Source organism: Peromyscus californicus, unplaced genomic scaffold, assembly GCF_007827085.1.
Source record: "Peromyscus californicus insignis strain IS unplaced genomic scaffold, ASM782708v3 Scaffold_15__1_contigs__length_86483966, whole genome shotgun sequence".
Taxonomy (NCBI): Eukaryota; Metazoa; Chordata; class Mammalia; order Rodentia; family Cricetidae; genus Peromyscus; species Peromyscus californicus.
Window position 1 is genome coordinate 51,375,972 of NW_026294447.1, and position 26,266 is coordinate 51,402,237.

General features: G+C 48.1%; 2 protein-coding genes across 3 annotated transcripts in view; one reads left to right on the top strand and one right to left on the bottom strand.

The window, feature by feature from the left end:
- Positions 1-4,118, top strand: part of Rin3 (Ras and Rab interactor 3) — a 120,536-nt gene extending 116,418 nt beyond the window's left edge. Inside the window, 2 exon segments of the mRNA XM_052738824.1 lie at positions 438-601; positions 2,995-4,118. Coding sequence (XP_052594784.1) covers positions 438-601; positions 2,995-3,315 — 485 coding nt within the window. The 3' untranslated portion in view covers positions 3,316-4,118.
- A 3,050-nt stretch (positions 4,119-7,168) lies between these two features.
- The window catches only part of Lgmn (legumain), a 35,999-nt gene continuing 16,901 nt past the window's right edge, over positions 7,169-26,266 (bottom strand). For both annotated transcript variants that reach the window (XM_052738825.1, XM_052738826.1), the window contains exons 3-14: positions 19,736-19,833; positions 18,942-19,023; positions 17,199-17,284; positions 16,328-16,403; positions 15,319-15,381; positions 14,544-14,610; positions 13,362-13,480; positions 13,182-13,271; positions 11,397-11,597; positions 8,846-9,016; positions 7,949-8,016; positions 7,169-7,679 (exon numbers count right to left, since the gene is read on the bottom strand). In XM_052738825.1, the coding sequence (XP_052594785.1) occupies positions 7,637-7,679; positions 7,949-8,016; positions 8,846-9,016; positions 11,397-11,597; positions 13,182-13,271; positions 13,362-13,480; positions 14,544-14,610; positions 15,319-15,381; positions 16,328-16,403; positions 17,199-17,284; positions 18,942-19,023; positions 19,736-19,833 (1,164 nt within the window). In that variant the 3' untranslated portion in view covers positions 7,169-7,636. The remainder of the gene's footprint in view (positions 7,680-7,948; positions 8,017-8,845; positions 9,017-11,396; positions 11,598-13,181; positions 13,272-13,361; positions 13,481-14,543; positions 14,611-15,318; positions 15,382-16,327; positions 16,404-17,198; positions 17,285-18,941; positions 19,024-19,735; positions 19,834-26,266) is intronic.

Below are 26,266 nucleotides of genomic sequence, written 5' to 3' on the forward strand. Positions count from 1 at the left end.
AGCTCTATGAGGCTAGCCTGGTTTCCATCATGAATTTCAGGCCAGGACTAAGTAGTAATATATGTTATATAAAATATATATTATATAATAGTATAATACATAATTGTTTTATTTTATATAGTATCTAAGTATTATATTAGTTATATATAAATATGTTATATATGGAATGTGTGCGTATTCCAAATGATTCCTTCTTAAAGGAGGCTAAGGAAAGATGTGAGCTAGTCTGTACTGTAAAGTACCAGCTGCTGAGGCTGCCCAGTGTACTACAGTTGCATGAAGCCTCTGAAGCAGGTAGTAGAGTGTGGATGCCCCCTGGTGGCTATGGAGGGAGAGGCATGTTGGAAGCAGTGGGCTGAGCCACACACTTTTATGGACCCTCCCAGTGCAAGTGGATCCAGACTTTCCTAGTTCAACCTGTGTCCTTGACCCCGCAGGTTCCTACTATCTGACCACCACCTATGGGGCCCTGGAGCACATTAAGAACTATGACAAGATCACAGTGACAAGGCAGCTGAGCATGGAGGTGCAGGACTCCATCCATCGCTGGGAACGCAGGCGCACGCTCAACAAGGCCAGAGCCTCGCGCTCCTCTGTGCAGGTAATGCTGGCGACCATAGTGACTGGGGCTGCAGACTGCACAGATGCCACCTGTGCTCTGTGCTTGGCTGCATTGGCCTACCAGCCTTACCCTCAGGGGGAGTGGTGAGGCTCCCACAGAGGAATCCAAGCCCCTGGTTGTCAATCTGCGCAGATCTGCAGATCCTGGATGGGCATAGAAGTGCCACCAGGCAAGTGTTATAACCCAGTGGGCAAAGTGGTATGGGAGGAACAAGTCATTCCACACACCCCAGGCTGCATCAGATTGAGTCACCCACTTGTCCCCAAACAGCCCAGATCAGCTCCCTGCTGCCCAGTATCCACCCAAGCGGTGTACCTCCTTTTCTTCACTGGTTGTCACTGGCTTCTACAAAACAACCCAGCATCTCCAACAGCCCTTCTATGAGAAGTTCCCTAATAGCCCACCCCAGTGCATGCGCGCACACATGCACGCGCACACACACACACACACACACACACACACACACACACACACACACACACACACCATTCGTCTCCTCTCTGCCACCTGCCATTGCTTCCCCATTACCCCACTCATCATCATGTCATGTTGTAAATCCTCTATGGATGAAGCTCTCGTGTTGGCGAGGACAATGCCCATGGTTCATGGGTCTCAGCCAGACTACAATGGGTAGAAAATGGAGGGAGTTGGACCAGGAGGCCAGACAACCCTCCAGAGTTATTCGTAACTGTGTAGACTATGTGTAGAAAATGGAGCCCAGACCTCTGAGAGGCAGGAGGTCTGAATTCTGGACCCAGCTTTGAACTAAGAGTTGATTCGATCCATATTCTTTAACTTAGCAAAACAAAACATAAATAAACTTTATCCTAGATTTAGTCCTAGATTAATCATTTGGAAGTAATGGTTACCAAAACTTGCTGTGTGATCTCGAGCCCCCTCAGAAACTCCATTTCCCATTTACATCGGCCAACTGAACTGAATGAGTTCTGACGCCCTGTCCATGTTCTAAGCTGCCCATCCAGCATCTCTACTCCCCTCTCAAATCAACAGCATCTTAAAACCAATGGGCAGGGAAAAGAATGTTCTGGCCTCAGCTTCTGCCACTTCCTGTGGTATAAATACTCCCAGCAAGGTCAATTTCAACTTGCATTGCTGAACTAGGAGCTACAAGGAGATACATACCATAGACTGTCCCAACTTGGTATATATTGGCATGAGCCAGTGCCACCCCACCACTCACACCCCCAATAGCACTTCTGACACACCTTTCCCTTCTGGTAAAAACAGAAGACTACTTGAAGCCCAGACCCTGGCACCCTGTAAGGGCACACCACCCTGTAACATGTCATTAGCGTTTTCATGGTTGTGGCCGGGAGCCATCTACTGATATTGGCACTCCATCCACAGTAGGGCAGCCCCATACACATTGTTTCACACTGGCTTGGGGAAAGTTGTGGGTCTTGCTGCCTTGAAGTTGGGACTGCCTTCAGTCTACAATTGAAGCAGCAGAGGTCAAGGTCACACAGCAAATGGAACCATCTTCAAAGCCAGGAAGGGCAGGGAGCTCATGGACCCATACTTCATCCCTAGTACCACAGGCATCACCTCCGCTCATCCTAAATTCACCCCTTCCCCAGCTCCCCACCCCCAGCGTCCCCCGAGCCTCTTCATACCCTCTTTCTGAACCACAGAGGCAACCCTTGCTCTAAGAGGCCAAACTGTTCCACTTGCCTGAACTGTGGGTGCTAGTTCAGGCACTTTAGACTGCCTTCCAACACTGCACCCGAGGTTCAGGACAGACCCAGTGGGCAAGTACTGAATGAATGATTAAACCGTGAATAAGAAAGGGATGAGAGAGAACCATAGACTGGCCACAGGGGGTGTTGGGGGAAGGGGCTAACTCCCTCCTTGCCATGACTCAAAAATGATTGAATCAGCCAAGAAGGGTAGCTTAGCTGGTAAAGGTGCTTGGCACCTTAACCAGGCAAACTCAACGATGTAAGTTCAATCCCTGGACTCCATGTAAAGGTGGAGGAGGAACCAGCTCCACAAAACTGCCCTGGGTCCTCCACATAGGCATTTGGGGCACATGGATATATCATGCATACACACAATAACTAAATCCGTATCTGAAACATGACTGAATCACCCAGGGTAAGGGTGTCCAGTGGGGAGGTGAGACCCAGAGATGGAAGTTATCTATCAGGCCCAGTTGTTGGCAGAGTAAGAAGGAGGCACAGACGCTCAGCTTCACAGCTGTTTGAGACCCCTCTGTCCAGAGAAGGCAAAGACAGGTCCAATGCTACCATGCTCCTTTCTGCTGGCCCTAGCTCCCGATGTTGGGATGCGGGTGACCCAGGATGCTATTGGCCAAGCCTGGTGACGTCAAGCCTCCTCCATCTTGCCTGCAGGACTTCATCTGTGTGTCGTACCTGGAGCCCGAGCAGCAGTCACGGACACTGGCATCACGGGCAGACACAGAAGCCCAGGCACTGTGTGCACAGTGTGCCGAGAAGTTTGAGGTGGCACACCCCCAAGACTACCGGCTCTTTGTGCTGGTGGATAGGCGCTGCTTCCAGCTGGCCGACGAGGCGCTGCCACACCGCATCAAGGGCTATCTGCTCCGGAGCGAGCCAAAGCGAGACTTCCACTTCGTGTATCGACCCCTGGACAGTGGCAAGGATGGCTCAAACCAGCCCTGTCTAGTGGTGCGCGAGCCCAACTTCCTATGAGATGACCCATTGCTGACCTGTGGTGGCAGGGTCTCCTGAGACTGGGAGTATAGAGGGGCAAGGATCCGGCTCTCAGTGGCCACTCCCAAACTCAGTCAGCCATGCCCATTTATTCATCTGAGTGTCTGACCACACGTACTCCCAACACAAGTGCCTGTGGGGTCACACTGGTATGTCACCCACTGAGCATGCCTAAACGGACAGGGCAGAGTCATAGCCTGGGGCACCATGTTCTTCTTTGGACAGACAGTAAGAAAAAAAAAAAAAAACCAGGCTGAGGAGGAAAAGGCTCTCTAGCCAGCTGTAGCAAACAAGCCTGACCCTGCTCACACCCAGCCCCTCAGGCCATTCCCTCTGCCTTCCCCAGGTCAAGCCTCACCCCCTATCCCCACCTTCAAGAAAAGAACTCACTTTCCCCAGGACTGGCTAACAAAGGGGTTCCTGGCCCCAGCTGCTTGCTCCCTGAGCCTCAAGATGGAGCTGAGATGTTCCACACCAACCCAAGATCTCAGGAGTTTCTCCATGTGTGTGTGTTGAAGAGACAGCCCTACACCTTACCCCTGCCTCAGTGCTTGTCATCAGCTACCAGACTGCCCAGTCTGCCAGGGTTCCTGAGCCCCACTGGACACAGCCAAGCCAGCTCCAGGGAAACATGGACAAGTTCAGCCAATGCCATGAGACTGGGGGGTGGGGGCATTGAAGGACCTGTCCCCTGATGGAAACACCACAGGTCATCAGTGTTGACAAGACGCACTGTGTGTGTGGGGGGGGGGGGGGTAATAAAAGCCCTTTTGCAAATGCTATGTCCTCTGAACTGGCCAAAGTTCTGCTCACCAGTCCAGGGACCTGGTACATCGTCACCATCCTTGGTCCCCATCACCCCAGGCTCTAGATGATTTCTAGAACCATCCCTTCTACCCATTGCTATTACTCTTGGGAATTCCAATCCTTTTGTCTTCGGCTCTTATATTCATCCTTCCAAGTCCATCTCCAGTAAGCCTGCCTTGACTCCCCATGTTAGTCACGCACTGATAACAAGATATATAAAGACAGCTAGCTGCTCAGAACTATCAGGTTTCATTAATTCCTCTTCTTTCTTCCTTTCTTTCTCTTTCTTTCTTTCTTTCTTTCTTTCTTTCTTTCTTTCTTTCTTTCTTTCTTCATTCATTTATTTATTGAGACATGGTCCCCTGAGAAAGTCCTCAAGCTCATTATGTAGCCAAAGATAACCTTGAGTATCTAGAGCCTTCTAGGACTGCTGGAAGTACAGGTGTGCACCATCGTGGCCAGTTTATATGGTGCTGGGTTAGTTTACATGGTGGTGGAACCCAGGGCTGCCTGACTAGGTGAGCTACATCCTCACCGCAATGCTGCTTCTTACCTTTGCTTTCTCCCCACCCATCTCAATACCCACCCGGCTGTATGACCTTCTTTTTTACAGCTCTATTTTTTAGACATGGCCTAGCTATGCTGCCCCCACTAGCTTTGAACTCCTGGATTCAGCAATCCTCCTGCCTCAACTTCTCCAGTGGCCAGGACTACAGATACATACCACTATGCCTGGCATTTACTTTATTAAGACTTAATTCACATGTCACTTAATTCTCCTGATTAAAGCTAGTAATCTAACCTCTTGAGCAGCTGAAAATCTGCAGAGAACTCCATGACATTTTACTTTCAATATGTGCATGCGTGTATCAGGGGTAGGTACAGGTGTATGCAGTGCCTAAGGAGGCCAGAAGGGGGGTGTCAGAAGCCCCTGAGGCAGAGCTACAAGTGGTTGTGAGCCATCATGGTGTTGGGAACCCAATTCAGATCCTCTGCAATTACAGTTTGAGTTCTTAACTACTGAGCCATGGCTCTAGCCCCGCAGTGTGTAACATTTGACACCCTCAAAATCTAACTAGTAACAGCCCACTGATGACCTTACCGCTAACTTAGTAGTCCATAGCACAGGTTTAGGGGTTTTGTTGTTTTTTATGTTTTTTTAATGTGTATGGCTGTTTTGCCTGGATGTCTGTGTGCACCACATGTGTGCCTGGTGCCTGTGGAGGCCAGACAAGGGCACTGCATCCCCTAGAACTGGAGTTACACACAATTGTGAGCCACCAGGCAAGGGCTGGGAAATTGAACCCGAGTCCTCCAGAACAGCCCGTGCTCTCATGAACCACTGGGCCATTTCTCCAGCCGCAGAGCCTAGGATTTTATGTTTTGAGTGTTATATTTGGTGAAAGGGGTGGGATGTGCAAGAACTCACTCTTTCCTGGGACATGAAATAAACTGAAGAGACAGATGAGCTCCGTGTCCTTATCCCAAGGCCCTGAGTTTGAGCTGATAGCAAGAAATGGCTGTTTTTGCAGCTAGGATGCAACGCTATCTTACTTTGTTTACATGTCTTTTTTATGGTTGATGGTGCCAGCTGTGGTGTGTGGGGTGTGTGTGTGTGTAAATTTTACCTTTTCATTATAGGTCTGTATATAACTTATAGTAGTGATGAAATAGACTTATCTACCTATTTTATATATTCAAGGCATACCTTGAATTTTTTTATTTCTAGGTTATATGGGTTCTCTGTTTTCCAAACAAATCTCCAAAAGCAACCCTGCTCCTACATAGACCCACACAATTCAACCCCACGGTGTCTGAGGCTTTACCATGTTTGCACTGCTGAAGTCATCAATCACAACAGTCGCTTCCTAACCCTTCCATCATCCCTGAAGGGAAACTCTGAACCAGGCATGAAGGAGCACACCTGTATCCTGGCTACCTGTAGGGGGCGGGGTCTGAGATAGGAAGATTCCTGAGTTCCAGGCCTGCCTTGCAACATAGTGAGATGCTGCAAGCAGGGCCTGAGGGAGCAGGCGTCCACCCATCCGCAGCCACTCCCATTTATTCCCTCTTTGGACCCTAGCACCAATAAGTATCCGTGTGGACTTGCCTGTTCCTCACATTTCACATCAAAACTATATGATACATGGTTTTAGCAACTGGCTTCATTCATTCAGTTGGCCTAATAAGGCTGTACCCTGTACAGACACTTCCCTCCTTTTGCTGCAATACAATATTCCCCTGCATGGGATACAGCAGCACTGACTCCACCTCTCTAACAAACCCATCACTAGACTTTGAGTGTGCTGTGCTAGAGAAACAGAGTTTGAGTGCCTCAGCCCTGGGGAGCTCACCTTCTCCAGGGGCCTGTCCCCTCCCTGCCTTGCACCTGGCCATGCTGCTAGAGATGCATGACCCACAGAGGGCTGGAGGAACAGCTGCTTTTGATAGTGTCAGACTGTTACTAATACTTTGTCAGACTAATACTTGATTCACAGTCTCGGACGGTTTGGTGCACGGTTACTCAGGCAGAACATCGTAATGGCGGAAATGCAGTATATGGCAGACAGGGGCTTCTACACCTCTCATTGGGCAAGAAACCAAGCGAAAGAACCTCGGGGTCAAGCAGAACTTCTACAGTGTATCACCAGCGACCTACTTCCTCTAGCTAGGCCCCACATCCTGAAGTTTCCAGTACTTCCCAAAACAGTGCTGATAGCCAGGGACCAAACACTCAGCAGTGAAGCCTGTTGGGAACATTCCCCACTCAAACCACAACAGGTAGGGAGATGGAGAGGCGGAAGCCCCCCTGAAGTTGAATGGGAGGAAGAAGGGAAAGTGGGGCATTCCAGAACAAGAGACACGGCCTGGGGCGTGGGGGCCTGTGGGGTGTGGGGGCCTTTGGGTGTGGGGGCTGCAAGTTCACAGAGTATGGAGCAATGGAGGACAGAGTGGTAGGAGGGGAACAGGACCCACCACAAGTGTGAAACACAGACCATGAAGTCAGAGGCCAGAAACAAATGTCTCACTTTACCAATTTTTTTAATACATCCATTATCACAGAATAAAATACAAAAGCAATCAAAAATCATATTTTTCTAAAAATAATTCTCCATTCGAGGCTTACAGCCCTCTTCAGGAAAATCACTGTGGAGACAGAGAGGTTTCAGTTTCCAATTTCCCAGAAGATTCCTTCAATGGCTACAGAAGCCACAGTGAATTTTCTCTTGAAAGCTAATGGACAAGAAAACAAAAACAAAACAAAACAAAAAACTCCTAAGAAGCAAAAGTTCCTTTCTCCAGGGAGCTTTCCCACCAGAACTGGCTTCTTAGTGGGTCAGTGTCTTCAGAAAGCAAGCCCTGGGAGGGGCTGACAGCATTCCTGGGGAGCTGGGCTTAGGTACCGCCTCTGGCTCCACCCTTTCAGTCTCAGGTTGGGACACATTCAAAGGGACTGTGTTCACTCCTCAAGCAGCACTGGGAAGGCAGCAGTTCAGTAGTGACTAAGGCACACCTTGTCCATGGCCATCTTTATCCTGCAAGAGACAGGAAGACGAATTTGGTGAGTTAGGCCAACCCTGAAGAAAGCAAGACATAATCCAATCCTGGGCAGGAGTCACTTAGGACAAAGTCCCTGGTCATCACCACTGCGAAGCCAGCTCCTCTGATTCCACTGACAAGTGGCCCCAGAACAAAATTGGGCCATGGCACTGTTGTCTACTCAGGCCAGGTCTTCCTAGGCCAGTGGTATGCCCCTGATGCATTCAGAGTGATGCCCGTCTTCCTAGTGCCAAGTGCTGTTTACCTGTCAATCGGATATGGCTTTTCACAGAGGTTGGCCAGCACATACAAATGCCTCAGTGCATACTCGTACTGCAAGAGAACAAAGAACCGCACATGAGCATCCCGGCCATGCAGTCAGCTCACCTCGCTTCTGCATTCAGACACAAAGCCATTTACTTCAGCCAGGGGTTCTAGGTCTGTTTGGGTCATGGATCTTCCATCATTTTTGTCAATCTACAGGTATTTACATACTCTTGCGGGAGAGATGCGCATAGGTAAGAGCCCCACATGACCTCAGGGAGCTGATGGGTCTGCTAAAGCACTGTCAAGTCTGAGGGTAGGACTCGTTGTTGATGGCTGGATGGTGGCGGACCTTGCCTTTGATTTTGAGAACCCAGCAGAGAGGAGAGAAGGATGGCATCCAAACGCCATACTGGATGGCAAAGATGTAAAAGCAGCCTCTGCCAGGGCTTGGTCTACAGGCCACAGTTTGCCCATTTTTCTCCAGCAGGATCCAAGCATTCCCTTGTAACAGGACTTTTTTAGGGGACTGCTTGCTGACTGACAATCTACAACGGGCAGAAGCATCATCATTCTTCCCTCTCCATGGACCAGGGTGTGCATGGTCTTGGGAAATGGTTAGGAGACATGAGGAGGAAGAAGCCAATGTCTGGCAGATGTGAGGGCCAGGTGACGGGTGGGGCCATATCATCAAGAGAAGGAAGCACCCTTCAAAGCCAACAGTACGGGGAGTTGTTAGCCACAACTCTGGTAGACTCTCTGGGACCCAGACATATAACCTCGAACTTGGGTATCCATGTTCCTAAGGCCCAGGCAGAACCTCCTATAAGCCAATGCGCCTGAGTTTAGCTTTCGGATCTCAGCTGCAAGGAGGCCGGGGGACCCTGGCTGGACTCACCGTGGGGGAGTGCCAGTTGAAGCAGTGTGTGCGGAAGTGGATCACAGCTTCCTGGTAGCAATCATGTGCTGTGAGCATGGCTCTCTCCGACAGAAGGCTCTCAGCAGAGAGCCCAAACCCTGCCAGCAGGGAGACAATCTTGTGCACAGACTTCTCAATGACGTGCCTGGCCTAGGAAGAAAAGACAGCATTTCAAATCAGCTTAATGGACTCTCTCTGGGCCCTACAGTAGGAAGCATATACAAACAACGCTCCTGACATAGCCTTCAACCCACAGAGGATTAAAACAGGCCGAGAAATGCATTCAAGAGAGATGGAAAGTGTGTGCTTGGTTTCTGGGACACTGGAAAGACCTGGCCTTCTTGACCTCCTACCACTATGGAAGAACTGATACCTGACACCCAGAGGCAGGGCAGGCAGCCTGTGCCTGGTTTAAACCGGCCTCCGAAGCACACCGCTAGCCTCCTCATTTGAGCTGTGTGCTCCGGGGGCACCTTTGCCTGCTCAGGAAACCATGGCTGGTTACATAGGAAGCACAGAGGCCCCAGGTTTCTCCCAGAGGATAAAACAGCACTGTATAGAAGACTCCGCCGAACCTGAACCTGACTTCTCCATCCAAGTCTCTGCCCACACATGAAAGCTTTCCTTCATGGCTGAATTCTCCACACTCACCACCCACTGTGTGCTGGACCCAAATACAGGGTCCCTAGAGAGCTTTGTGGTCCCTGTAACGGCTTCCCTATGCTTCAGCCAAAACCCCAGAGCCACAGAGTAAACATGAGCACAGTGTCCAGCTGTCTTCTCTCACACTGGGCACAGAAAAATTTGTAAATGTGAAGCGATGCTGCTCTACCCACACAAAAAAGGTGCTTTTGTTTTTTGAACACGGTTATTTTTCAGAAAATATACAAGCTCACAAAATGAGTTTCTTATGCTTATTTCTGAATAAGTTAAATGTTTTTTAAATCTTGACTTTTTTTAATTCTTTATTTTACATAAAAGTGTAACAATGCAACAGTTACCAAGAAACTGTTGAATCCAGTAAGTGTATAGGCTTAGAAGTAGTTTTCAGATTTACAGCAGACACCAGAGAAATTCTACAATGTACACAATTGCTCAAGCCAACACAAGGAAACCCGGGTTTAGTGTCTGTGACTACCCAGAGGACAAAGACAGAATGCCCTTTCATGTCATTGTTATTTGTTTTGAGACAGGGTCTCATTTAACCCACGTTGACCTCTAACCTCTAAGTCAGTATGTAGCTGAGGAACTCCTGACCTCCCTGCCCCCACCTCAAGTGCGAGGGATTTAAGGCATCTGACACATGGCCTGAATCATTTTAACTCCTAATGCAGTAACAACAAACGTAATAACTCCCATGGACAAAACCTCCCTAGGACCAATAAAAGGCATCAAGAGGCCAAAGATTAGAAAGCAGAAGGACATTTGTTCCCACTGTGTTTGACACCAGTTAAAAACACATCCTGGCCACTCAAGTTGTCATTTTCCGATGGGACAAGTTTAAAAGAAAAAAAAAAAGCCACCTGGGGGCTGGGGATGTGGCTCAGCTGGTAGAGGGCTTGCCCACATGCAGGAAAGCCTGGGTTCAAGTCCTAATCCTAAGAGCCACACACACTGGGGATGATGGAACACCACACTCAGGAGGCAGGAGGGTCAGAAGGTGAAGGTCATCCTCAGCCCAGGATACATGAGACTCGAAAGAAAGAAAGAAAGAAAGAAAGAAAGAAAGAAAGAAGGAAGGAAGGAAGGAAGGAAGGAAGGAAGGAAGGAAGGAAGAAAGAAAGAAAGAAAGAAAGAAATATAGGGTTTTTTTTTTTTAATCTTTCCATGTGTCCATCAGTGTGCCAGTTGACTGGGGACAAGCATGAACACAGAGTGGCTTCGTTGGAACAGACAGGCAGGAATGAGAGTACACAGCTCTGATCAAAAAGATACTCCTGCCAATTCCATCAACAGTTGTGACAGACAGTTTCAGGAAGAACTTCAGGCTGTGACCATGAGACAACCTGATTTTATAGATTGGATTAAAAAAAAAAAAAAGCCAAGCAGGGGTGGCGCACACCTCTAGTCCCAACACTCGGGAGGCAGAGGCAGGCAGGCGGATCTCTCTGTGAGTTCAAGGCCAGCCTGGTCTACAAAGCGAGTTCCAGGACAGGCTCCAAAGCTACAGAGAGACCCTGTCTCAAAACCCCCCCCTCCCCCCAAAAAAAGACTGACCAGTGACTAGAGAGAAACATCTGGAAGGGGTCACCCATAGAAAGATTCCGAGGAGCTGGACCTCAATTCTTTCCTTCCTGTCACTGAAGGGATCAAAGTCAAGAATCAAATTTACTGCTCTGCTTTCTAAGAGCACAGAGGCCATACTCTTTTCTATATCTGGGGAGGAAGCACCCTAAGTTCTGGTTGCTGGTGTGTATACCAGGGGCCACACACACACACACACACACACACACACACACACACACACACACACACGTGTCAGTCTAGACAGGCCTGGTCTCGAGGAAGAGTCCCTTTGGTCACTACTTACATCCATAAGCTGCTGGATCTGTCTCATGAGATTGTGGGATTGCTGCAGGTCATTGGTGCTCATCAGCTTCCTTTTCAGGATGGCCAGGGGCACCTCTGGGCTGGGGGTGAGGTCAAGGCGTGTGACTGGAGGCAGAGAGATAGGGGAACTGGCTCGGTGCTTCATACCCTGAAACTGCATCACTTTCATGGTAGAGATCGACTGGAGGGGGGAGAACACAAACACGACCCAGTTCGGTGAGAAAAGGAGCTGTGTCAAAGCATACCCTGGCTCGGCCCCTCCATGACAGGGTCATAGGTCATAGTTCCCTCCTAGTTTTAAGAACTCCAAAGGGCCCCAGTCACCTGAAAACACATGACCAACTCAGGCAGAGACAACTGACAGGCAAAATGACACATGCATGTGGCTGAAATCTACCACTGAAGAACTTCAGAAATACCCAGTGTGCTTTGCAAAGCCAACTGCAGACCCACAGTTGAGCAAAGTTTGTTTTAACTTGGGCAACCCTGGATGTGTTCGTCACCCCTGCTCCCCTGCCTGTCCCCAGGGACCAGGAGCAAGGAGGTTCCAGGCATCTGTCCAGGCTAGAGCTGAAGTCTGGGTCCCAAGAGAATGGCAGAGCTAGCGCCATGGACCAGGCAGACACTGGGCCTCAGGCGCTTAACAAAATGCATACAAATGCCATCTGAGTCTACTTGCACAGGTCAAGACAGACTCAACCCGGGGAAAGAAATGACTTTCTCGTTCTCAAAGTGAGCAACATTAAGGCAAAACTCATTCTAAAAGTAAAACCAAACTACAAATGGAAAAACAGCAAGTTCCAAAAGATTCATCACTCACACAGAGAGACAGAGACACACAGACAGACAGACTAGAAATGGACCAAGCTAAGCACTTGTACTGAGAATGGGAAGCTGAAGAAAAAATCAGGGTATTCCCCGCGTCACTGTCTGGTTTCACCATGTCCTGTCCTCTCCTACACCCACTCAAGTGCCAGGCCAGGCCAAAGCAACCTGGGCCCACTTCTTGTGTGCTGTGGCTCTCCCACTGCTGACAGGCTCACAGCCTCTCAGGCCATGCTCTGCAGGATGTGTTAAAAGTGAGCTGGGCTTTCGGCTATGAATTTTCTTCTAGAATGCCAGAGCTTGCATCCCAGAACAGATCTCTGAAGCCTGGGGAATGGCATACTGGAATCTTTTAAGTTTTTTTCAGCTGAGCTATACATCCAAAGCCTTCCCACCCAAGGCCCAAGCCTCTGCAGCCAGAGCACTCTGGCCCCGTGAGTACTACTACCTGACCCTGTTGGTCCTTGCGGGACAGAGTTAGCAGTGAGGTATGTGTGAACACTCTCCAACTTCTAGCCAATGAGGAAAACTAATGACTCACAGCTTGGCATGAGACAGATATCTTTGGAGAATGCAAAATGTGGGGTTCAGTGGGACAGTCATGAAACAGAATGTGGGCTTTCTTTCAGTTTCCACAGCCTCTTGCCACATGACAGGTCCTAGCTCAGTGCTTCCCAGGTGTACCTGGCTACCCTGCAAGCAAGGGCTCTGAGCACAGGTTCAAAGAGCTCACCCTAATGCCCAGGTCTGTACGTGCAAACCTAGCAGGTCTGGTTCCTGAGCCTGAGACCCCAGGACAGAGTGGCTATGTGAGGCAGAGCCATGCTGAGACAATTCCATGCCTGGATCCCGTTTCTCTTTATCAAGAGACAAAGTTCTGACTGAATGAGTCTGCTTGGGACTCCAGGACTAGGGAGCAAGAAAGCAAGTCCCCACTCACTTTGTTCCCATACTGCATGACGTGGCTGGTGTTGGTGTGGGACTTCACCAGGTGATACTGCTTGTGGAGCGTCTCTTTGGTCAGATCCTCCTGCGAGAAGAAAAACACAGAAGTCCTTCGAGGACCAAACCCTGAGGTCTATACCATAGTGGGCTGACGGGTCCTCACCAAGGGCCTTACCACATCAGAGTCTTCCATCCAGTTGACACTGTACCAGTCACCCAGGTATGTGCTTCTCTCCTCATCATAGTAGCAGGCATAAGATGACTCCTTGGCATTGGCGGCGGTAGTTGCGTAAACTACAATGGATTCAAGGTATGTGAGCCATGTTTTACTCCTAGCCTTGGACTACCCTTAAAACTGGAGTCCCTCCTTCGGTGACACCAAAGCTGTATTCAGCACTGTATTCAGCACTGGGAGAGCATGGCCCTGTCCCTTCAGAGCAATGGAGCAATAAGTCCTCTCGAATGTGAAGAGAAGATGGCCAAGTGAGGGATTCTGGCTGCAGCTATGAGCAAAATCTTGTGTACTTAGAACACAGCTTAGGGGAAGATGGCTGACCGATTTTAACGAACTGGGAAACGGTACACCAGAATGCTTGCTGAGCAGGCGAGAGGCCCTGCAAAACAGTTAAACTAAACAAATAAACAAACAAACAAAAAAGTCAAGCATGGTAGTGCATGCCTGTAATCCCAGCACTTGGGAGGTAGAGGGAAAATCAGAAGTTCAAAGTCATCCTCAGTCACATAGCAAGTCTGAGATCAGCCTGGACTACAGGAATTCTGCCTCATAAAAACCACTCAGCTGGGCAGGACCTTTAAAGTATCTGCATTTAAGATGTAACTCTTAACATGCAGGCAGTCATTATCCCCACATTCAAGGACCAAGTCACCTACCTGCCTGAGATCAGGGAGACTGAGTGACCAACACACAGCAAAGGAACAGAGCTGGTCAAGTTTGGGCAGTCTTTGTAAAGCTCGCCTAGAGACTCTTCCTGATACTATTGTTTTGGGGGTTTGTTGTTGTTTTTAGCATTTCTTTATTTTTATTTTGTGAGTGTGATTGTTTGTCTATTCATGTACCTTGAATCATAGAAGGCCAGAAGAGGGCATCAGTTCCCCTGAAACTGGAGTTCTAGATGGACTCAAACCCAGATCTTCTACAAGAGCAGCCAGTGCTCCTGACTACTAAACCGCGTCTCCAGTCCCCCACAGAATCTTTACTCCCTACGAATACTTGTGGAGCAGAAAAAGCCAGATCTGGCCACAAGCATGTCCTCTATCTGCCCTCAGTGGCCTTGCACAGTGGAACACTTGGTCTCAAATGGGCAGTACAACCACCCTCAGCCTGTTCAACACCTACCATTGATGTCATCGGGGAGGTGGTTCATCATGGAGCCAGACTCACATGCTTCAATGTAGAACACCATCTGCAAGACATCAGGACAGGTGAGCTCCCAGCAGACAGTGCCGGCCACTGGGCTGTCACTCTTTCCACCCCTGCCCACTATCCTTTGCTCTGGATTTGGGGAGTCACTGTTGCTGGACAGAAGCCATTACCAAAGGCTACAGAAGCCATTTGACAAAAAGTAATCACATTTCTTCACTAATGGAATAAAGTGATTTGAGTTAGCAGAACACAGGGAAGACTGGAGCTCACAATGCTGAAGACATTGGTTCTGGTACCTGACAGCAATAACTCCACAGAGCCGGGCCGCAAGGCGGCCATCTTTCTGCATTAACCTCATGTGTACCCCACCCTCTACAGTTTCTACAGAGGATGCAGAGAGCAAAGGGTCAAAGTGGACAGAGAATAAGGTAGTGGTGTTCTTCCCCAATTGTCCCAAACTGGGGTAGTCTCAGGAACAGCAGTCCTCATATGTGGTCCCTGTATCTGCAGCAGCTAATTCATAGCCCCTGCCAATACCTGCTAGGTCCAAGCTGGGGGCGGGGCCCACACTGTGTGGTAACAAGCTCTCTAAGTGAACCCTGGCACACCACTAGTTAAAGCCGACCAGGTGAAACCCTATCCAGAAAGCCCAGCGACCTGTCCAAGGGCCAGCTGTGCCAGTGTGGGCTTTGCTCCTGTACCTCCCGCGGGCTCCTCCCTCCCCAAGGCACTCAGGAACTAAAGTTACCTTCTGGTACATTTTGTGTTCATACATGTAGCGAATAGTCTTGTTCAGGTCCTTGACATGAAGCTAAAAGGTAAGAAGGTGCACATTCAGACCAGCAGCCTAGAGAAGCCACCAACACCTTTTAAAGTCCTTTTCCCAACCAATCAGTAAAAGAAACCACGGTGAGCAGTAAAATCTAGAATGCCATCTCAGGCCATTCCATTGCACACTGAAAGACAAGAAAAGACGCTTCTCCATGCATAGCTTTGTCCTCGGCATTGAGACTTTCTTGTACTGTATCTGCAATGTACACTCAGCCCTGACTGATACTGTGGCATGGAGAGAAACAGCTAGAAAATACAGCCTTCCAGCTGCAACATTTGTCCCCCACTCCCTACCACGGCACTGATACCGACGTTAGAAAACATGTCATAGGTTTAATCTCAATACACAGGCCTTCTTTTCTATTTCCCTTTAAATTTTAAAGATAAATAAAACTATCCTTTTTGCTGGGTGGTGGTGGTGCATGCCTTTAATCCCAGCACTCAGGAGGCAGAGCCAGGTGGATCTCTGTGAGTTCGAGGCCAGCCTGGGCTACCAAGTAAGTTTCAGGAAAGGCGCAAAGCTATACAGAAAAACCCTGTCTCAAAAAACCAAAAAAAAAGAAAAAAAAAACATCCTTTTCATTTATCTTTAAAGAGTTAAGAAGGGGGCCATGAAATGGCTTAGCCAGTAAAAGGACTTGCTGCCAAGCCTGAGGACCTGAGTTCAATCCCCAGGACCTGCAGTATGTAAAAAAAAAACGAGAACCGACTCCCAAAAATAGTCTTTAGACCGCCACATGGGTAACATGGCACACATGCACATAAAATAAATGTAAAAATCAATGTTTAATGTTAAAAAAAATTACTAGGAGCATACTTAGAGGTACAGTCCTTGGCTAACATACACAAGGCCCTGCATTCAATCCCCAATGTCAAATAACAATGACAACAAAAAACCGACAATCCAAATGGTAAGCAGAACTCACATCCTCACTAGGGAACACCAGGAGTCCAGTTGCTCCATGATCAGTGAAGTAAACAAACACATGATCCCGGGGACCACTGCCAAGAGAGGACAGAAGAGCGTGAGCCAGAGGAGCCACAGCTTCCCGTTCCTGTTTCCGTGTCCATGTCTCTGAAAAGCTGCCTTCATCAAAAAGTTAAGGAGTTTGGCCGGGCGGTGGTGGCGCACGCCTTTAATCCCAGCACTCGGGAGGCAGAGCCAGGCGGATCTCTGTGAGTTAGAGGCCAGCCTGGTCTCCAAAGCGAGTACCAGGAAAGGCGCAAAGCTACACAGAGAAACCCTGTCTCGAAAAACCAAAAAAAAAAAAAAAAAAAAAAAAAAAAAAAAAAAAGTTAAGGAGTTTGAGCAGGGTGTGGTATCACGTGCCTTTAATACCAGCACTTAAGAGGCTAGAGGCAGACTGATCTCTGAGCTGGAGGCCAGCCTGATCTATCTATACAGGGAGTTCCAAACCAGCCACGACTACATAGTGAGACCCTGTCTCAAAAATGCAGAAAGGGGATGAGTCAGACTACAAGTTCAAGAGCATCCTGGACAATTTAATGACACCCTGTATCAAAAAATAAATGGAAGGCTGCGCTAGGGAGGGGCAGGCAATTGGGAACGGGGGCAGGCTGGCTAGGATTGTAGCTTAATGGTACTTGCATGAAGTCATGAGGAAGAAAAAATCATAAGGGACCCTGGATGGCAGGGGTCTGTATGTGGCACAGAAACAGACAAATCACATATCAGCCCTGTGTGACCTATCCTGGGTCAGGACAAAGCTGTCCTCTCTAGATCCTCTGTGTAAGGTTGCAGCTCTAAGAGTGTGGAGTCCATGAAACCGACGGTACCTCCTCAGGACTTTTCCAGACCCTTTGCCCTTCACAGCCTCTGCATCGCCTCTCAGCACGGCCAGGAAGTTCTCTGGAGTCACATCCTACAAGGAATTGGGAGTCAGAGTCAAATGTGGCTGTTACTTCCAAGAACATTTTATAGAGTCTGTGACGACAGACCCAGGGCACCCAGCTTCAAGCTCAATAGCAAATACCCAACACCAAGCCAGGATGGCATCAATTCCTGGGGCCCCAGGGCCTACGAACTGTGAAAATGCCACCTTGTTTGAGGCAGGTGGTAACTCAGCAAGCTTTTCACTCCTTCTCGACAACTGTGAAGTGGGGGACCCCCTCCCAAAAAAAAGATTCTGCCAGCACAGGAAAAAAATACTCAGAGAGAGGGCAAAAGAGAGGAAGTGAAGGGTTAGGGCCTTGGTTTGCCTCCAGCTTGCTACCTCAGAGCCCGAGTCCCAAGGATACTAGATGTCTAAGGACCCTCGAGCATCAAAACCAATGCAAAAAACAGAAAGGAAAAAAAACCACATCATCCCCAATTCTACCACCAGGATTTAGACCTATAGAGAAAGAAATTATCTCTTAAGATGGGATCAACTATATTGCATTCCATTTGAATTTAAGATACCATAGAGTAAAACAAAACAAAGAAATGCTAAGCTTTGGGTCCGTGTTTGCCTCCTAACACATCCTTAGAAAGTTAAGAAAAAAAAACATATAAAGACCATAAATGCCAGTTTATACAATATCAATAAACTGGGAGGAAATTAACCATTTGGGGAAGAATGTATTAGAAAGTTAATTTTAAAAAATCTATCTTCAGCCAATCGGTGGTGGCGCACACCTTTCCCAGCACCCGGGAGGCAGAGCCAGGCAGATCTCTGTGAGTTCGAGGCCAGCCTGGGCTAAAGAGTGAGTTCCAGGAAAGGCGTCAAAACTACACAGAGAAACCCTGTCTTGAAATACCAAAAAAAAAAAAAAAAAAAAAAATCTATCTTCAAAGATAGATGCTGGGTGGTGGCACATACCTTTAATCCCAGCACTTGGGAGGCAGAGACAGGCAGGTCTCTGTGAGTTTGAGGCCAGCCTGGTTTACAGAGGAAGTTCCAGGACAGCCAGGACTACAAAGAGAAATGCTGCCCCCCCCCCCCCGTCCCCCCCCCACCCTGCAAAAATTATCTTCAGGAAAATCCTGACATATTTTGTGCTAGGTGTGGGCTGAGGAGACGGACTTTTATAAATGAGCACAGATAATCTTTAACCGGATTAACACCTCACGAAATTCAGGTTGTCACTGAAGGAAATACATTATCATGCTTGATACATGCAAAGGCTAGAGTCTAAATAGCAATAGACTGTAACCTTTTTTGAACACTTGCCCTGTTTTTCCTTTTCTCTGTTGGCTTCCAAAACTCTGATTGAACTAGATACAGTAGCACATGCCTATGGTCCCCATTACTGAGGGGGGGAGGCAGGAAGATGGCATGGGTCCAAGAGTTCAAGGCTAGTTTGAACGGAAAAAAAAAGACACCATATCTCAAAAATCCAAACAAACAACTAAGGCTGAGGATATGGCTCTGTGGTAGAACACTTGACTAGATTATATGAACCCTGGTTACAGCCCCAGCACCATTTCCCCAAGAAAATCTCTCCCCATTCAATTCTCAAGCACAAATAAGGGAGGGGGGGAAGCTATGAATGAACTAAGGCCCAAAGCCACTGGGCTGCAGATGAGGATGTGCTCACCTCTCCAGTGTAATCCTTCAGGACTCCTTTATACACATCTGAGCCATTGGGCCGGTTGATCACAATGCCTGGAGTAGGGTTGCTGAAAAATTCAAGGACACAGTTGCAACACAAAATGAGTCTCCCTTCAAAACAGAGAGCATCTTGGGACAAGATCATGCAAACAACACTGCTCTCAATAAACAAGGAAGGACAAGCCAGGCGGTGGTGGTGCACACATCTTTAATCTCAGCACTCAGGAGGCAGGGGCAAGCCTGGTCTACAGAGCAAGTTCTTGGACAGCCAGGACTAACAGAGAAATCATGTCTAGAAAAAACAAACAAACAGGACACAAAGCAAAACTGAACACCAAGCTCAGGTGCCCCAATCTGGAGGGACTCTGCCAGAACTCAGAAACTGCTAAGCTCAGAGCACTATCTGCCTTTTCTCAGTTCCGGAAAAACCTGGGCAAGTGTGCAAGAGAACCACATGGAATACTAAACACACACCAGAAAGGAGCATGGTAGGAGGTCCTGCACAGACTAGAACCTCCTACAGGCAGGTGCCTCGGCTCAGAGATTAAGAACAGGCTCCCAACTTCAGGGTGCAGGGTCTCAACCCTCTCAGAGTACCTCCTTCTGCTCATCTCCTGTTTCCTGCCACCCCGCCAAGGCACCCTAACATATAACATTCCTGTGGCTTTTCACCTGGGGCCACTCCCGTTCCCACACTGGTCCACTGACCTAAGGAGCCCCAGAAGCCTGACAGTGTTCTTAAATTCTGTTTCACGGCCAAGTTCAAAGCTCCCCACTTACTCTTCGGAGTTGGCAATGTCGTCATACATCATCACTATGATCTGCTCATCAGGAATCCCGTTCCGGTGAATGATCTGGTAAGCGTGGCATGCGTCTGCCTAGAAGACATGATTCCCTTGGCTTTTAGATATCACAGGGAAGGAGGCACATTTGGTGTACAATCTATCTTACAGAAGGCTCCTATGACTCATTCCTTACTGGTCAAGGTTTAAAATGATTAGTTTTTAAAACATTCATTTTTATTTCTTTTTTAACATCAATTTTAAAGGATCCCACTCTTATGATCTACATACTTACCTGATAGCAAGGTAGTACTATCAGGCACATGTGTGTAAACACAGACACAGGTGTGTAAATATACAGGCACAGACGTGCATAAATACACAGGGACAGGTGTACATACACATAGGCACACACTGTCACACCTACGGGTTAACAAGGGCCCTTGAAAGTACTAAGCACCTTGTGTTCATATTTTAGACCACAGGATGATGATGATAATAGTTAGGAATTGTAGCCCAGTTGGTAGAGTGCTTGCCTAGCATGCCAAAAGCTCTAAGTTCAAGCACACCACCACACAAACTGGGTATGGTGGGGCACACTTATATTTACTATATGTTTGGGGGAGGTAAAGGCAGGCCAGAAGTTCCAGGTCAACCTTAGCTACACAGTGAGTTTGAAGTCAGCCTAGGCAACAAGAGATCTGGTCCTTTAAAAAAATGACTAGTTTCATAATTTGAAACAAAAGAAGGCAATCAAGAGGAACAGAAACCATCCCTGTTGGAATTCCTTGCTTCAGATGATGCACACTGCACTCTATGCAGAACAATTGAGGTCAGGAAGGAAACACATTGCATAACATTGCACTAACAATGTTGTTCCAGGAACAGACACCTAAGTAAACACAGCGAGGTGCGTGTGGCCAGCCTCGACATCCTCAGGCAGACACTTCCGTATATACAGCCACTACACACAGCACGCCAAGCAGCACATGAGGTAACAAAGAAAATAAAGCATCCACAATGCCAGGCTTCTGCCTCCAGATGCCTCCGGATGCCCATCCATCTGCTGTGACTGTATGGGAAGCGTGGGCCCAGCACTCAGGAGCTGCCAGACAAGTGGACAGCTAAGTGTGAGACCAAGTACGTCCACCTTCAGTTTGCCCTGGACTGACTTCAGGCCCCTAGCTCATTAGTACTCAGTCTTCAGGTGATAAAGGTCATGACCCACTCATCACACTAGGTGCATGGAGAAAGAAGCCAATCATGTTGACTACAGATCCTGATGGTTCTTCATCTTAGAGCAGCAGAGAAATCGTTAAATTTACAGAAGCCCCAAGAAAAAGCAAGGGGCTTAAAATCTAGACAGAAACAAAACAAGTCATCATTCATCGCATATACAGTCATATAGGATCTGAGACTCGCCTCATTTGGAGATTCTGTCCAGTGTTCACACAAACTAAAGCAGCTATCATGTCTAAGCAATCGATCTTATGAGTCTGTCCTTAGCTGGGCAGTGGTGGATATACATACACAGAGATATACACAGCAATGGTTACTTTTGCCAGGTGTGATAGTACACACCTTTAATCCCAGCACTCCAGAGGCAGAAGCAGGTGGATCTCTGAGTTTGAGGCTAGCCTGGTCTACAGAGCAAGTTCCAGGACAGGCAGGGCTACACAGAGAAACCCTGTCTCTAAAAAACTAAAAAACGAAAGAAAAAAAAAGATGAGCAGAAACTGATAAGGTGATTCTAAAATTTACATGGAATTACAAAAGACCCACAGTCGCCAAACAATTGGGACAAAGAACAAAGGTGAAGGCCTTTCACATTCTGCTTCCCAAGCCCCACTAAGGAAGGAAGGAGCTCCAACAGTGGTGCTGGATCAGATGAGAGAGCCACATGCAAAAGGAGGAACAGTGTCTGCCACAGCACACAAGGGTAGCCCAGCATGGATCACGGCTAGAAAACATAAGAGACAATCTTTAGGACCTTGAGTGATGACACAGACCTTGAGTGGTGTCACAGATATGACACCAAAAGCAAGGTCCATAAAGAAAAGAACAAATAAGTTAGACTTCACAGAATTTAAAACTTAATGCTTCAAAAACATTACTGAAGAAAGGGCTGGAGAGAAGGCTCAGGAATTAAGAGCATTCACTATTCTTGCAGAGGACCTGAGTTCAGATCCCAGCACCCATGTTGGGTGGCTTGCAACTTTCTTTAACTCTAGCTCCAGGGGAGTTTCTGGCTTCTGTGGGAACCTGTACTCACATGCACGAACTGACACTGATACATACATACAATTTAAAAATATAAACACATCATCTTAAAGAAATACTATTGAAAGGGTAGAGTACAGATCAGTGGTAGAGCACTTGCCTAGCACACACCCAGCCCTGGGTACCATGCCCAGCCCTGAAAAATAAAAATAAGGATACCCTGAGGAAAACAAAAAGGATCTTGGAGCTCAGGTGGTAAAGTGTTGGCAACACCAAATATGAGGACCTGGGAATAGAAAAGATTAGCAAAGCCTACACTGCATAAGGCTTACATCCAAAGACAAAGAACACTTTGGCCCTCAAGAGTTTGTTTGTAAAGGCTTGAAAAACACCTAACCCACCTAATAAGACAATTCTCTGTAAGTCCATGAGAAAGATGCTCAATGTCATTAGTCACTAGAGAAACACAAGATGTCACACCCCAGCCAGACAGGCAATAACAAGTACCAAGTGAGGACCAGGAGCCTTCTGATATCCCTCGTGGAAATGTAAAATGCCCATCACTGAAGAAAACCACTGCATAGTTACTTAACAATGCCTCTAGTTACCTTAAGTATCTACCTAGGAAAAACAAAACATTTATCCTCATAAAGACCAGCACATACATACATGAGCTCAGCAACACTGTCCATGGGAGTAAAATGAGAAGCAGGCCCGATGCCCATCACCTGACACGGACAAGCCAACTGTCCACACAGTGGAATGCTATGTCACAACAAAAAGGATGGCAGTACCATCACCTGCTGCAATGTGGACCGTGTTCCAGGACATCATCTAAGAAAGTCAAAGACTACACTGTGGACTTCTGAATAGATATCAAGTTCTAGTCGGAGTCTGGCGGTGTAGTTCAGCTGGTAGAGTGCTTGACTAGCACCCAAGAGGTGCTGGGTTCAATCCCTAGCATTGCATAAGATTGACTGTGGTAGAGCATACCTGCAACCCCAGCATTAGGGAAGTAGAGACAGCAAGATTAGGGGTTGAAGGTTATCTTCAGCTATATGGTGAGTTCAAGGTCAGCCTAGGCTACATGAGATCCTGTCTCTTACAAAGGATCAGAAAAGGCAATTTGTAATTTATGTATGAGACAGAATGTAGATTAGTGGTTGCTTAGAACTACTCTAGGGGACCACATAGGGTACATAGGGTGATGGAATTGTTCTGGTGCTGGCTCATGCAAATTACTAAAATAACCCAGAGTTGCGAGCCTGAAATGGATGGGATGGCACAGAAATAATGCCTTGGTCAAGGCAGAGGCCTTAAGAGGCACAGGGATGATGAGTCCTGTGTTGATGCATTCCAGGGCTGCCTCAGTCCCTCAGGACCACCCTGACAGGCAGGTGCTCACTCCATTTTATAAGTGGGATGAGATCAGGGTCTAAACCCAGATATCTTGCTCCATGCCCCCCCCTCCCCACCGCCAATCCCATTCAGTGGCTTCCAAGTGAAGTTGGGGCCATATCCGGGTTCCTCAGAAGTACTCAGTTGCCTCTACCTTAGTAAATTCAAAAGGTTCTGCACGGAGATAAAGAGGTTAATGAACTCAGATGATGGGGACAGAGCACAACTGGTGTTTTCCCCTCAGAAAAGCCAAAGGAGATGACGCCGGGCTGAGCATGACCTCAATACAGGGCACAATCTCTGCAGTGAGCAGAGATTGTTGTGACTCAGCAGATTTCAAAGCTGACACTGGGAAGTGGCCAGGCTCACAGAGGAATCCCATGACTTCCTGATACTGAAGCCTCTCATAATGTCACATGTACAGTGGGCATCAGCCATCACCACCAGCTGTAAGCACAGTAAGACAGGGCGCTTGGAGCGAAGGCTAAATACAGCTGGTGTGTGCTGTATTTAGTCACGGGGAAAGGCTCTCTGACCAGGCATGCTTGCCTGACAGGTGCATCCAGCTCCTCCCCTCCTGCCCCACATCCTGTTTCCCCAGCATCCTGCCTCCCAGGCATCTTGCATCCAAGTGCAGTGGTGGGGAGGTGCTGAGCTGGGGTTCTGCAGTGCCCGGCCTTCTACCAAGTCCGAAGGAAGAGGCTGGGGTTTAAAGTGAGCTGATGTCATTTGTTCCCGTTATACAGCAGAGTAAGTAGGGAACAGCAAGTCCAGCTACCCCAAACATTCCCATCTTCATCACTGTTGGGCTCAGCAGCCTCATGCCAGCCCCACCCAGCATGCCCTCCCCCACCCTCCCCTGCATGCCCTCTTCAAAGGATGTTTGGCAGCTGACCTCTGCACCACTGAAGACAAGCTTCAGAGACATCAGCCTAAGTGAGCAGTTTGTCTAAAGGACAGACCATATGGCTCGCACTGTCTGCTGCTGTCAGCACCCTGACGCTTCCCTTCCCCAACTTCCGCTGCCTGGCTCCTGTCTCCACCAGCCTCCATTCTGCCTCTCTGCACTCCAAACACTCAAATATTTACTGCCTGGCCCTTTCTGGAAGAGTCTGCTGACTGGTCCTGAGCTAGACAGTCTGGTATTGCACTGAGTATGGTTATGGGGGAGCGGCTAAGCAGGTTCACAGGGTTTGGGGTGTGCCGCCCTGTTAGTACTTATGTAGGAGACAATCCAACTTCTCTATCAAAAAATGTGTATTAGCCAGGCATGGTGGCACACACCTTTAATCCCAGTGCTGGGAGGCAGAGGCGAGTGGATTTCTGTGAGTTTGAGGCCATCCTAGTCTACATAGTGAGTTCCAGACAGCCGGGGCTATGTAGAGAGACCCTGTGTCCAAGAAAAAAAAAATCTTTATTACAGAGTCTCACTATGTAACCCCAGCTAGCCTGGAAATCACTATGTAGACCAGGCTAGCCTCAGACTTATAGCGATCCACCTGCCGCTGCCTCCCGAGCACTGAGATTAAAGGTGTGCACCACCACGACAGTCTCCATCAAATTTTAGTTGCCTGAAGACACTGTGGCTTTGTAAGTTTGTCCTTCTAATACAGCTCACTGTTCACTCACTCCCACTCTCCCCACCATCCCTATTCCAGTCTCTCGACTATGTGCCGTTCTTGCATCATCTCAGGAACTCTGAGTCAGACCTAGAAACTCCCTTTCCTTCTCCAGAAACTGATGTGAACATAAGCATGTGATATGTGACGCAACTGTTGCCGGCCAGAGAGGGCAAAGTCCCCGACTGACTCCCGGGAAAAGGCCCACACTTGAGAGCGAGAGCGGTAACTGGCACAGGCGGCCTCTTTTTCCTCTACAGTTTTTGTTTGGAGGTGACACCTGGAGCTGCTGTAACCATTTTATAATGGTTATCTGGAGACAGGACCTCAAAATCGGAAAATGGATTTGAGTCAAATGGGCCTGAGTTTAAGCGGCCAGCCTAGAGCTCTCCGCATTTGCCACTTAAAACACGGAGGAGCTTCTGGTACCTGGAAGACTGGCTATTCCCTCACTGTGGTTTTGGATTGCCAAAGTTCACATGGAACACTCAGCTCTCCCATAGCTCCTTCCACAGAAGCCCCTTGCCCTTCCCTCCCTTTCCCCTATTCTCCTAACTCTCTCTCTCTCTCTCTCTCTCTCTCTCTCTCTCTCTCTCTCTCACACACACACACACACACACACACACACACACACACACACACACCCCTGACCAACTATAGCTACACCCTGACCCATATCTGGTACTTGGGAGTTCCCACAAGAACCAGCTTTGTCAATGTCTGGCCAGTGAGCCTTTCCTCCCCGATTCTCTATCACCCTACCACCACACCCCCTTGCAAACCATGGGCCCCCAAGTAAAAGAAGTTAAATGGAATGGTGAGCCAGTTCAGTCAATTCTATCTAAACACCTCAGGCGATGCTATGGGGGAGGACAGTTTAGAATGTTACACCAGACACCAGGAAGCTAATGAACACAACTGATCTATTCTCTTTGGTTTATCTGATTTTTCTAAGTTTCCTGTGCTAACTTTAAACACATGTTAATTTTTAATAAGAGAGAAAGGAACTATTTTAAAACAGAACTGGATAATTTAAAGATACCTGTGCCGTGGAAGTAGAGGGAAGTGATGAATGCAGGCTGTGGAGTCATGCTGCCTGGTTCAGATCCCATCTGTACTTTTGCCTGGCTGTGTGACCTTTTACAGGGTGCCTAACCATTCTGTGTCTCAGTTTGCCAGTCTTAGAACAGATCTGAAATAAGACTCATTCTCTTGAGCTGTCTGAGGATAAATGATAAGATATATGCCTAGTGCTTGGCACTGGACTGACACCCAGTAAGGGTGGCATTCTC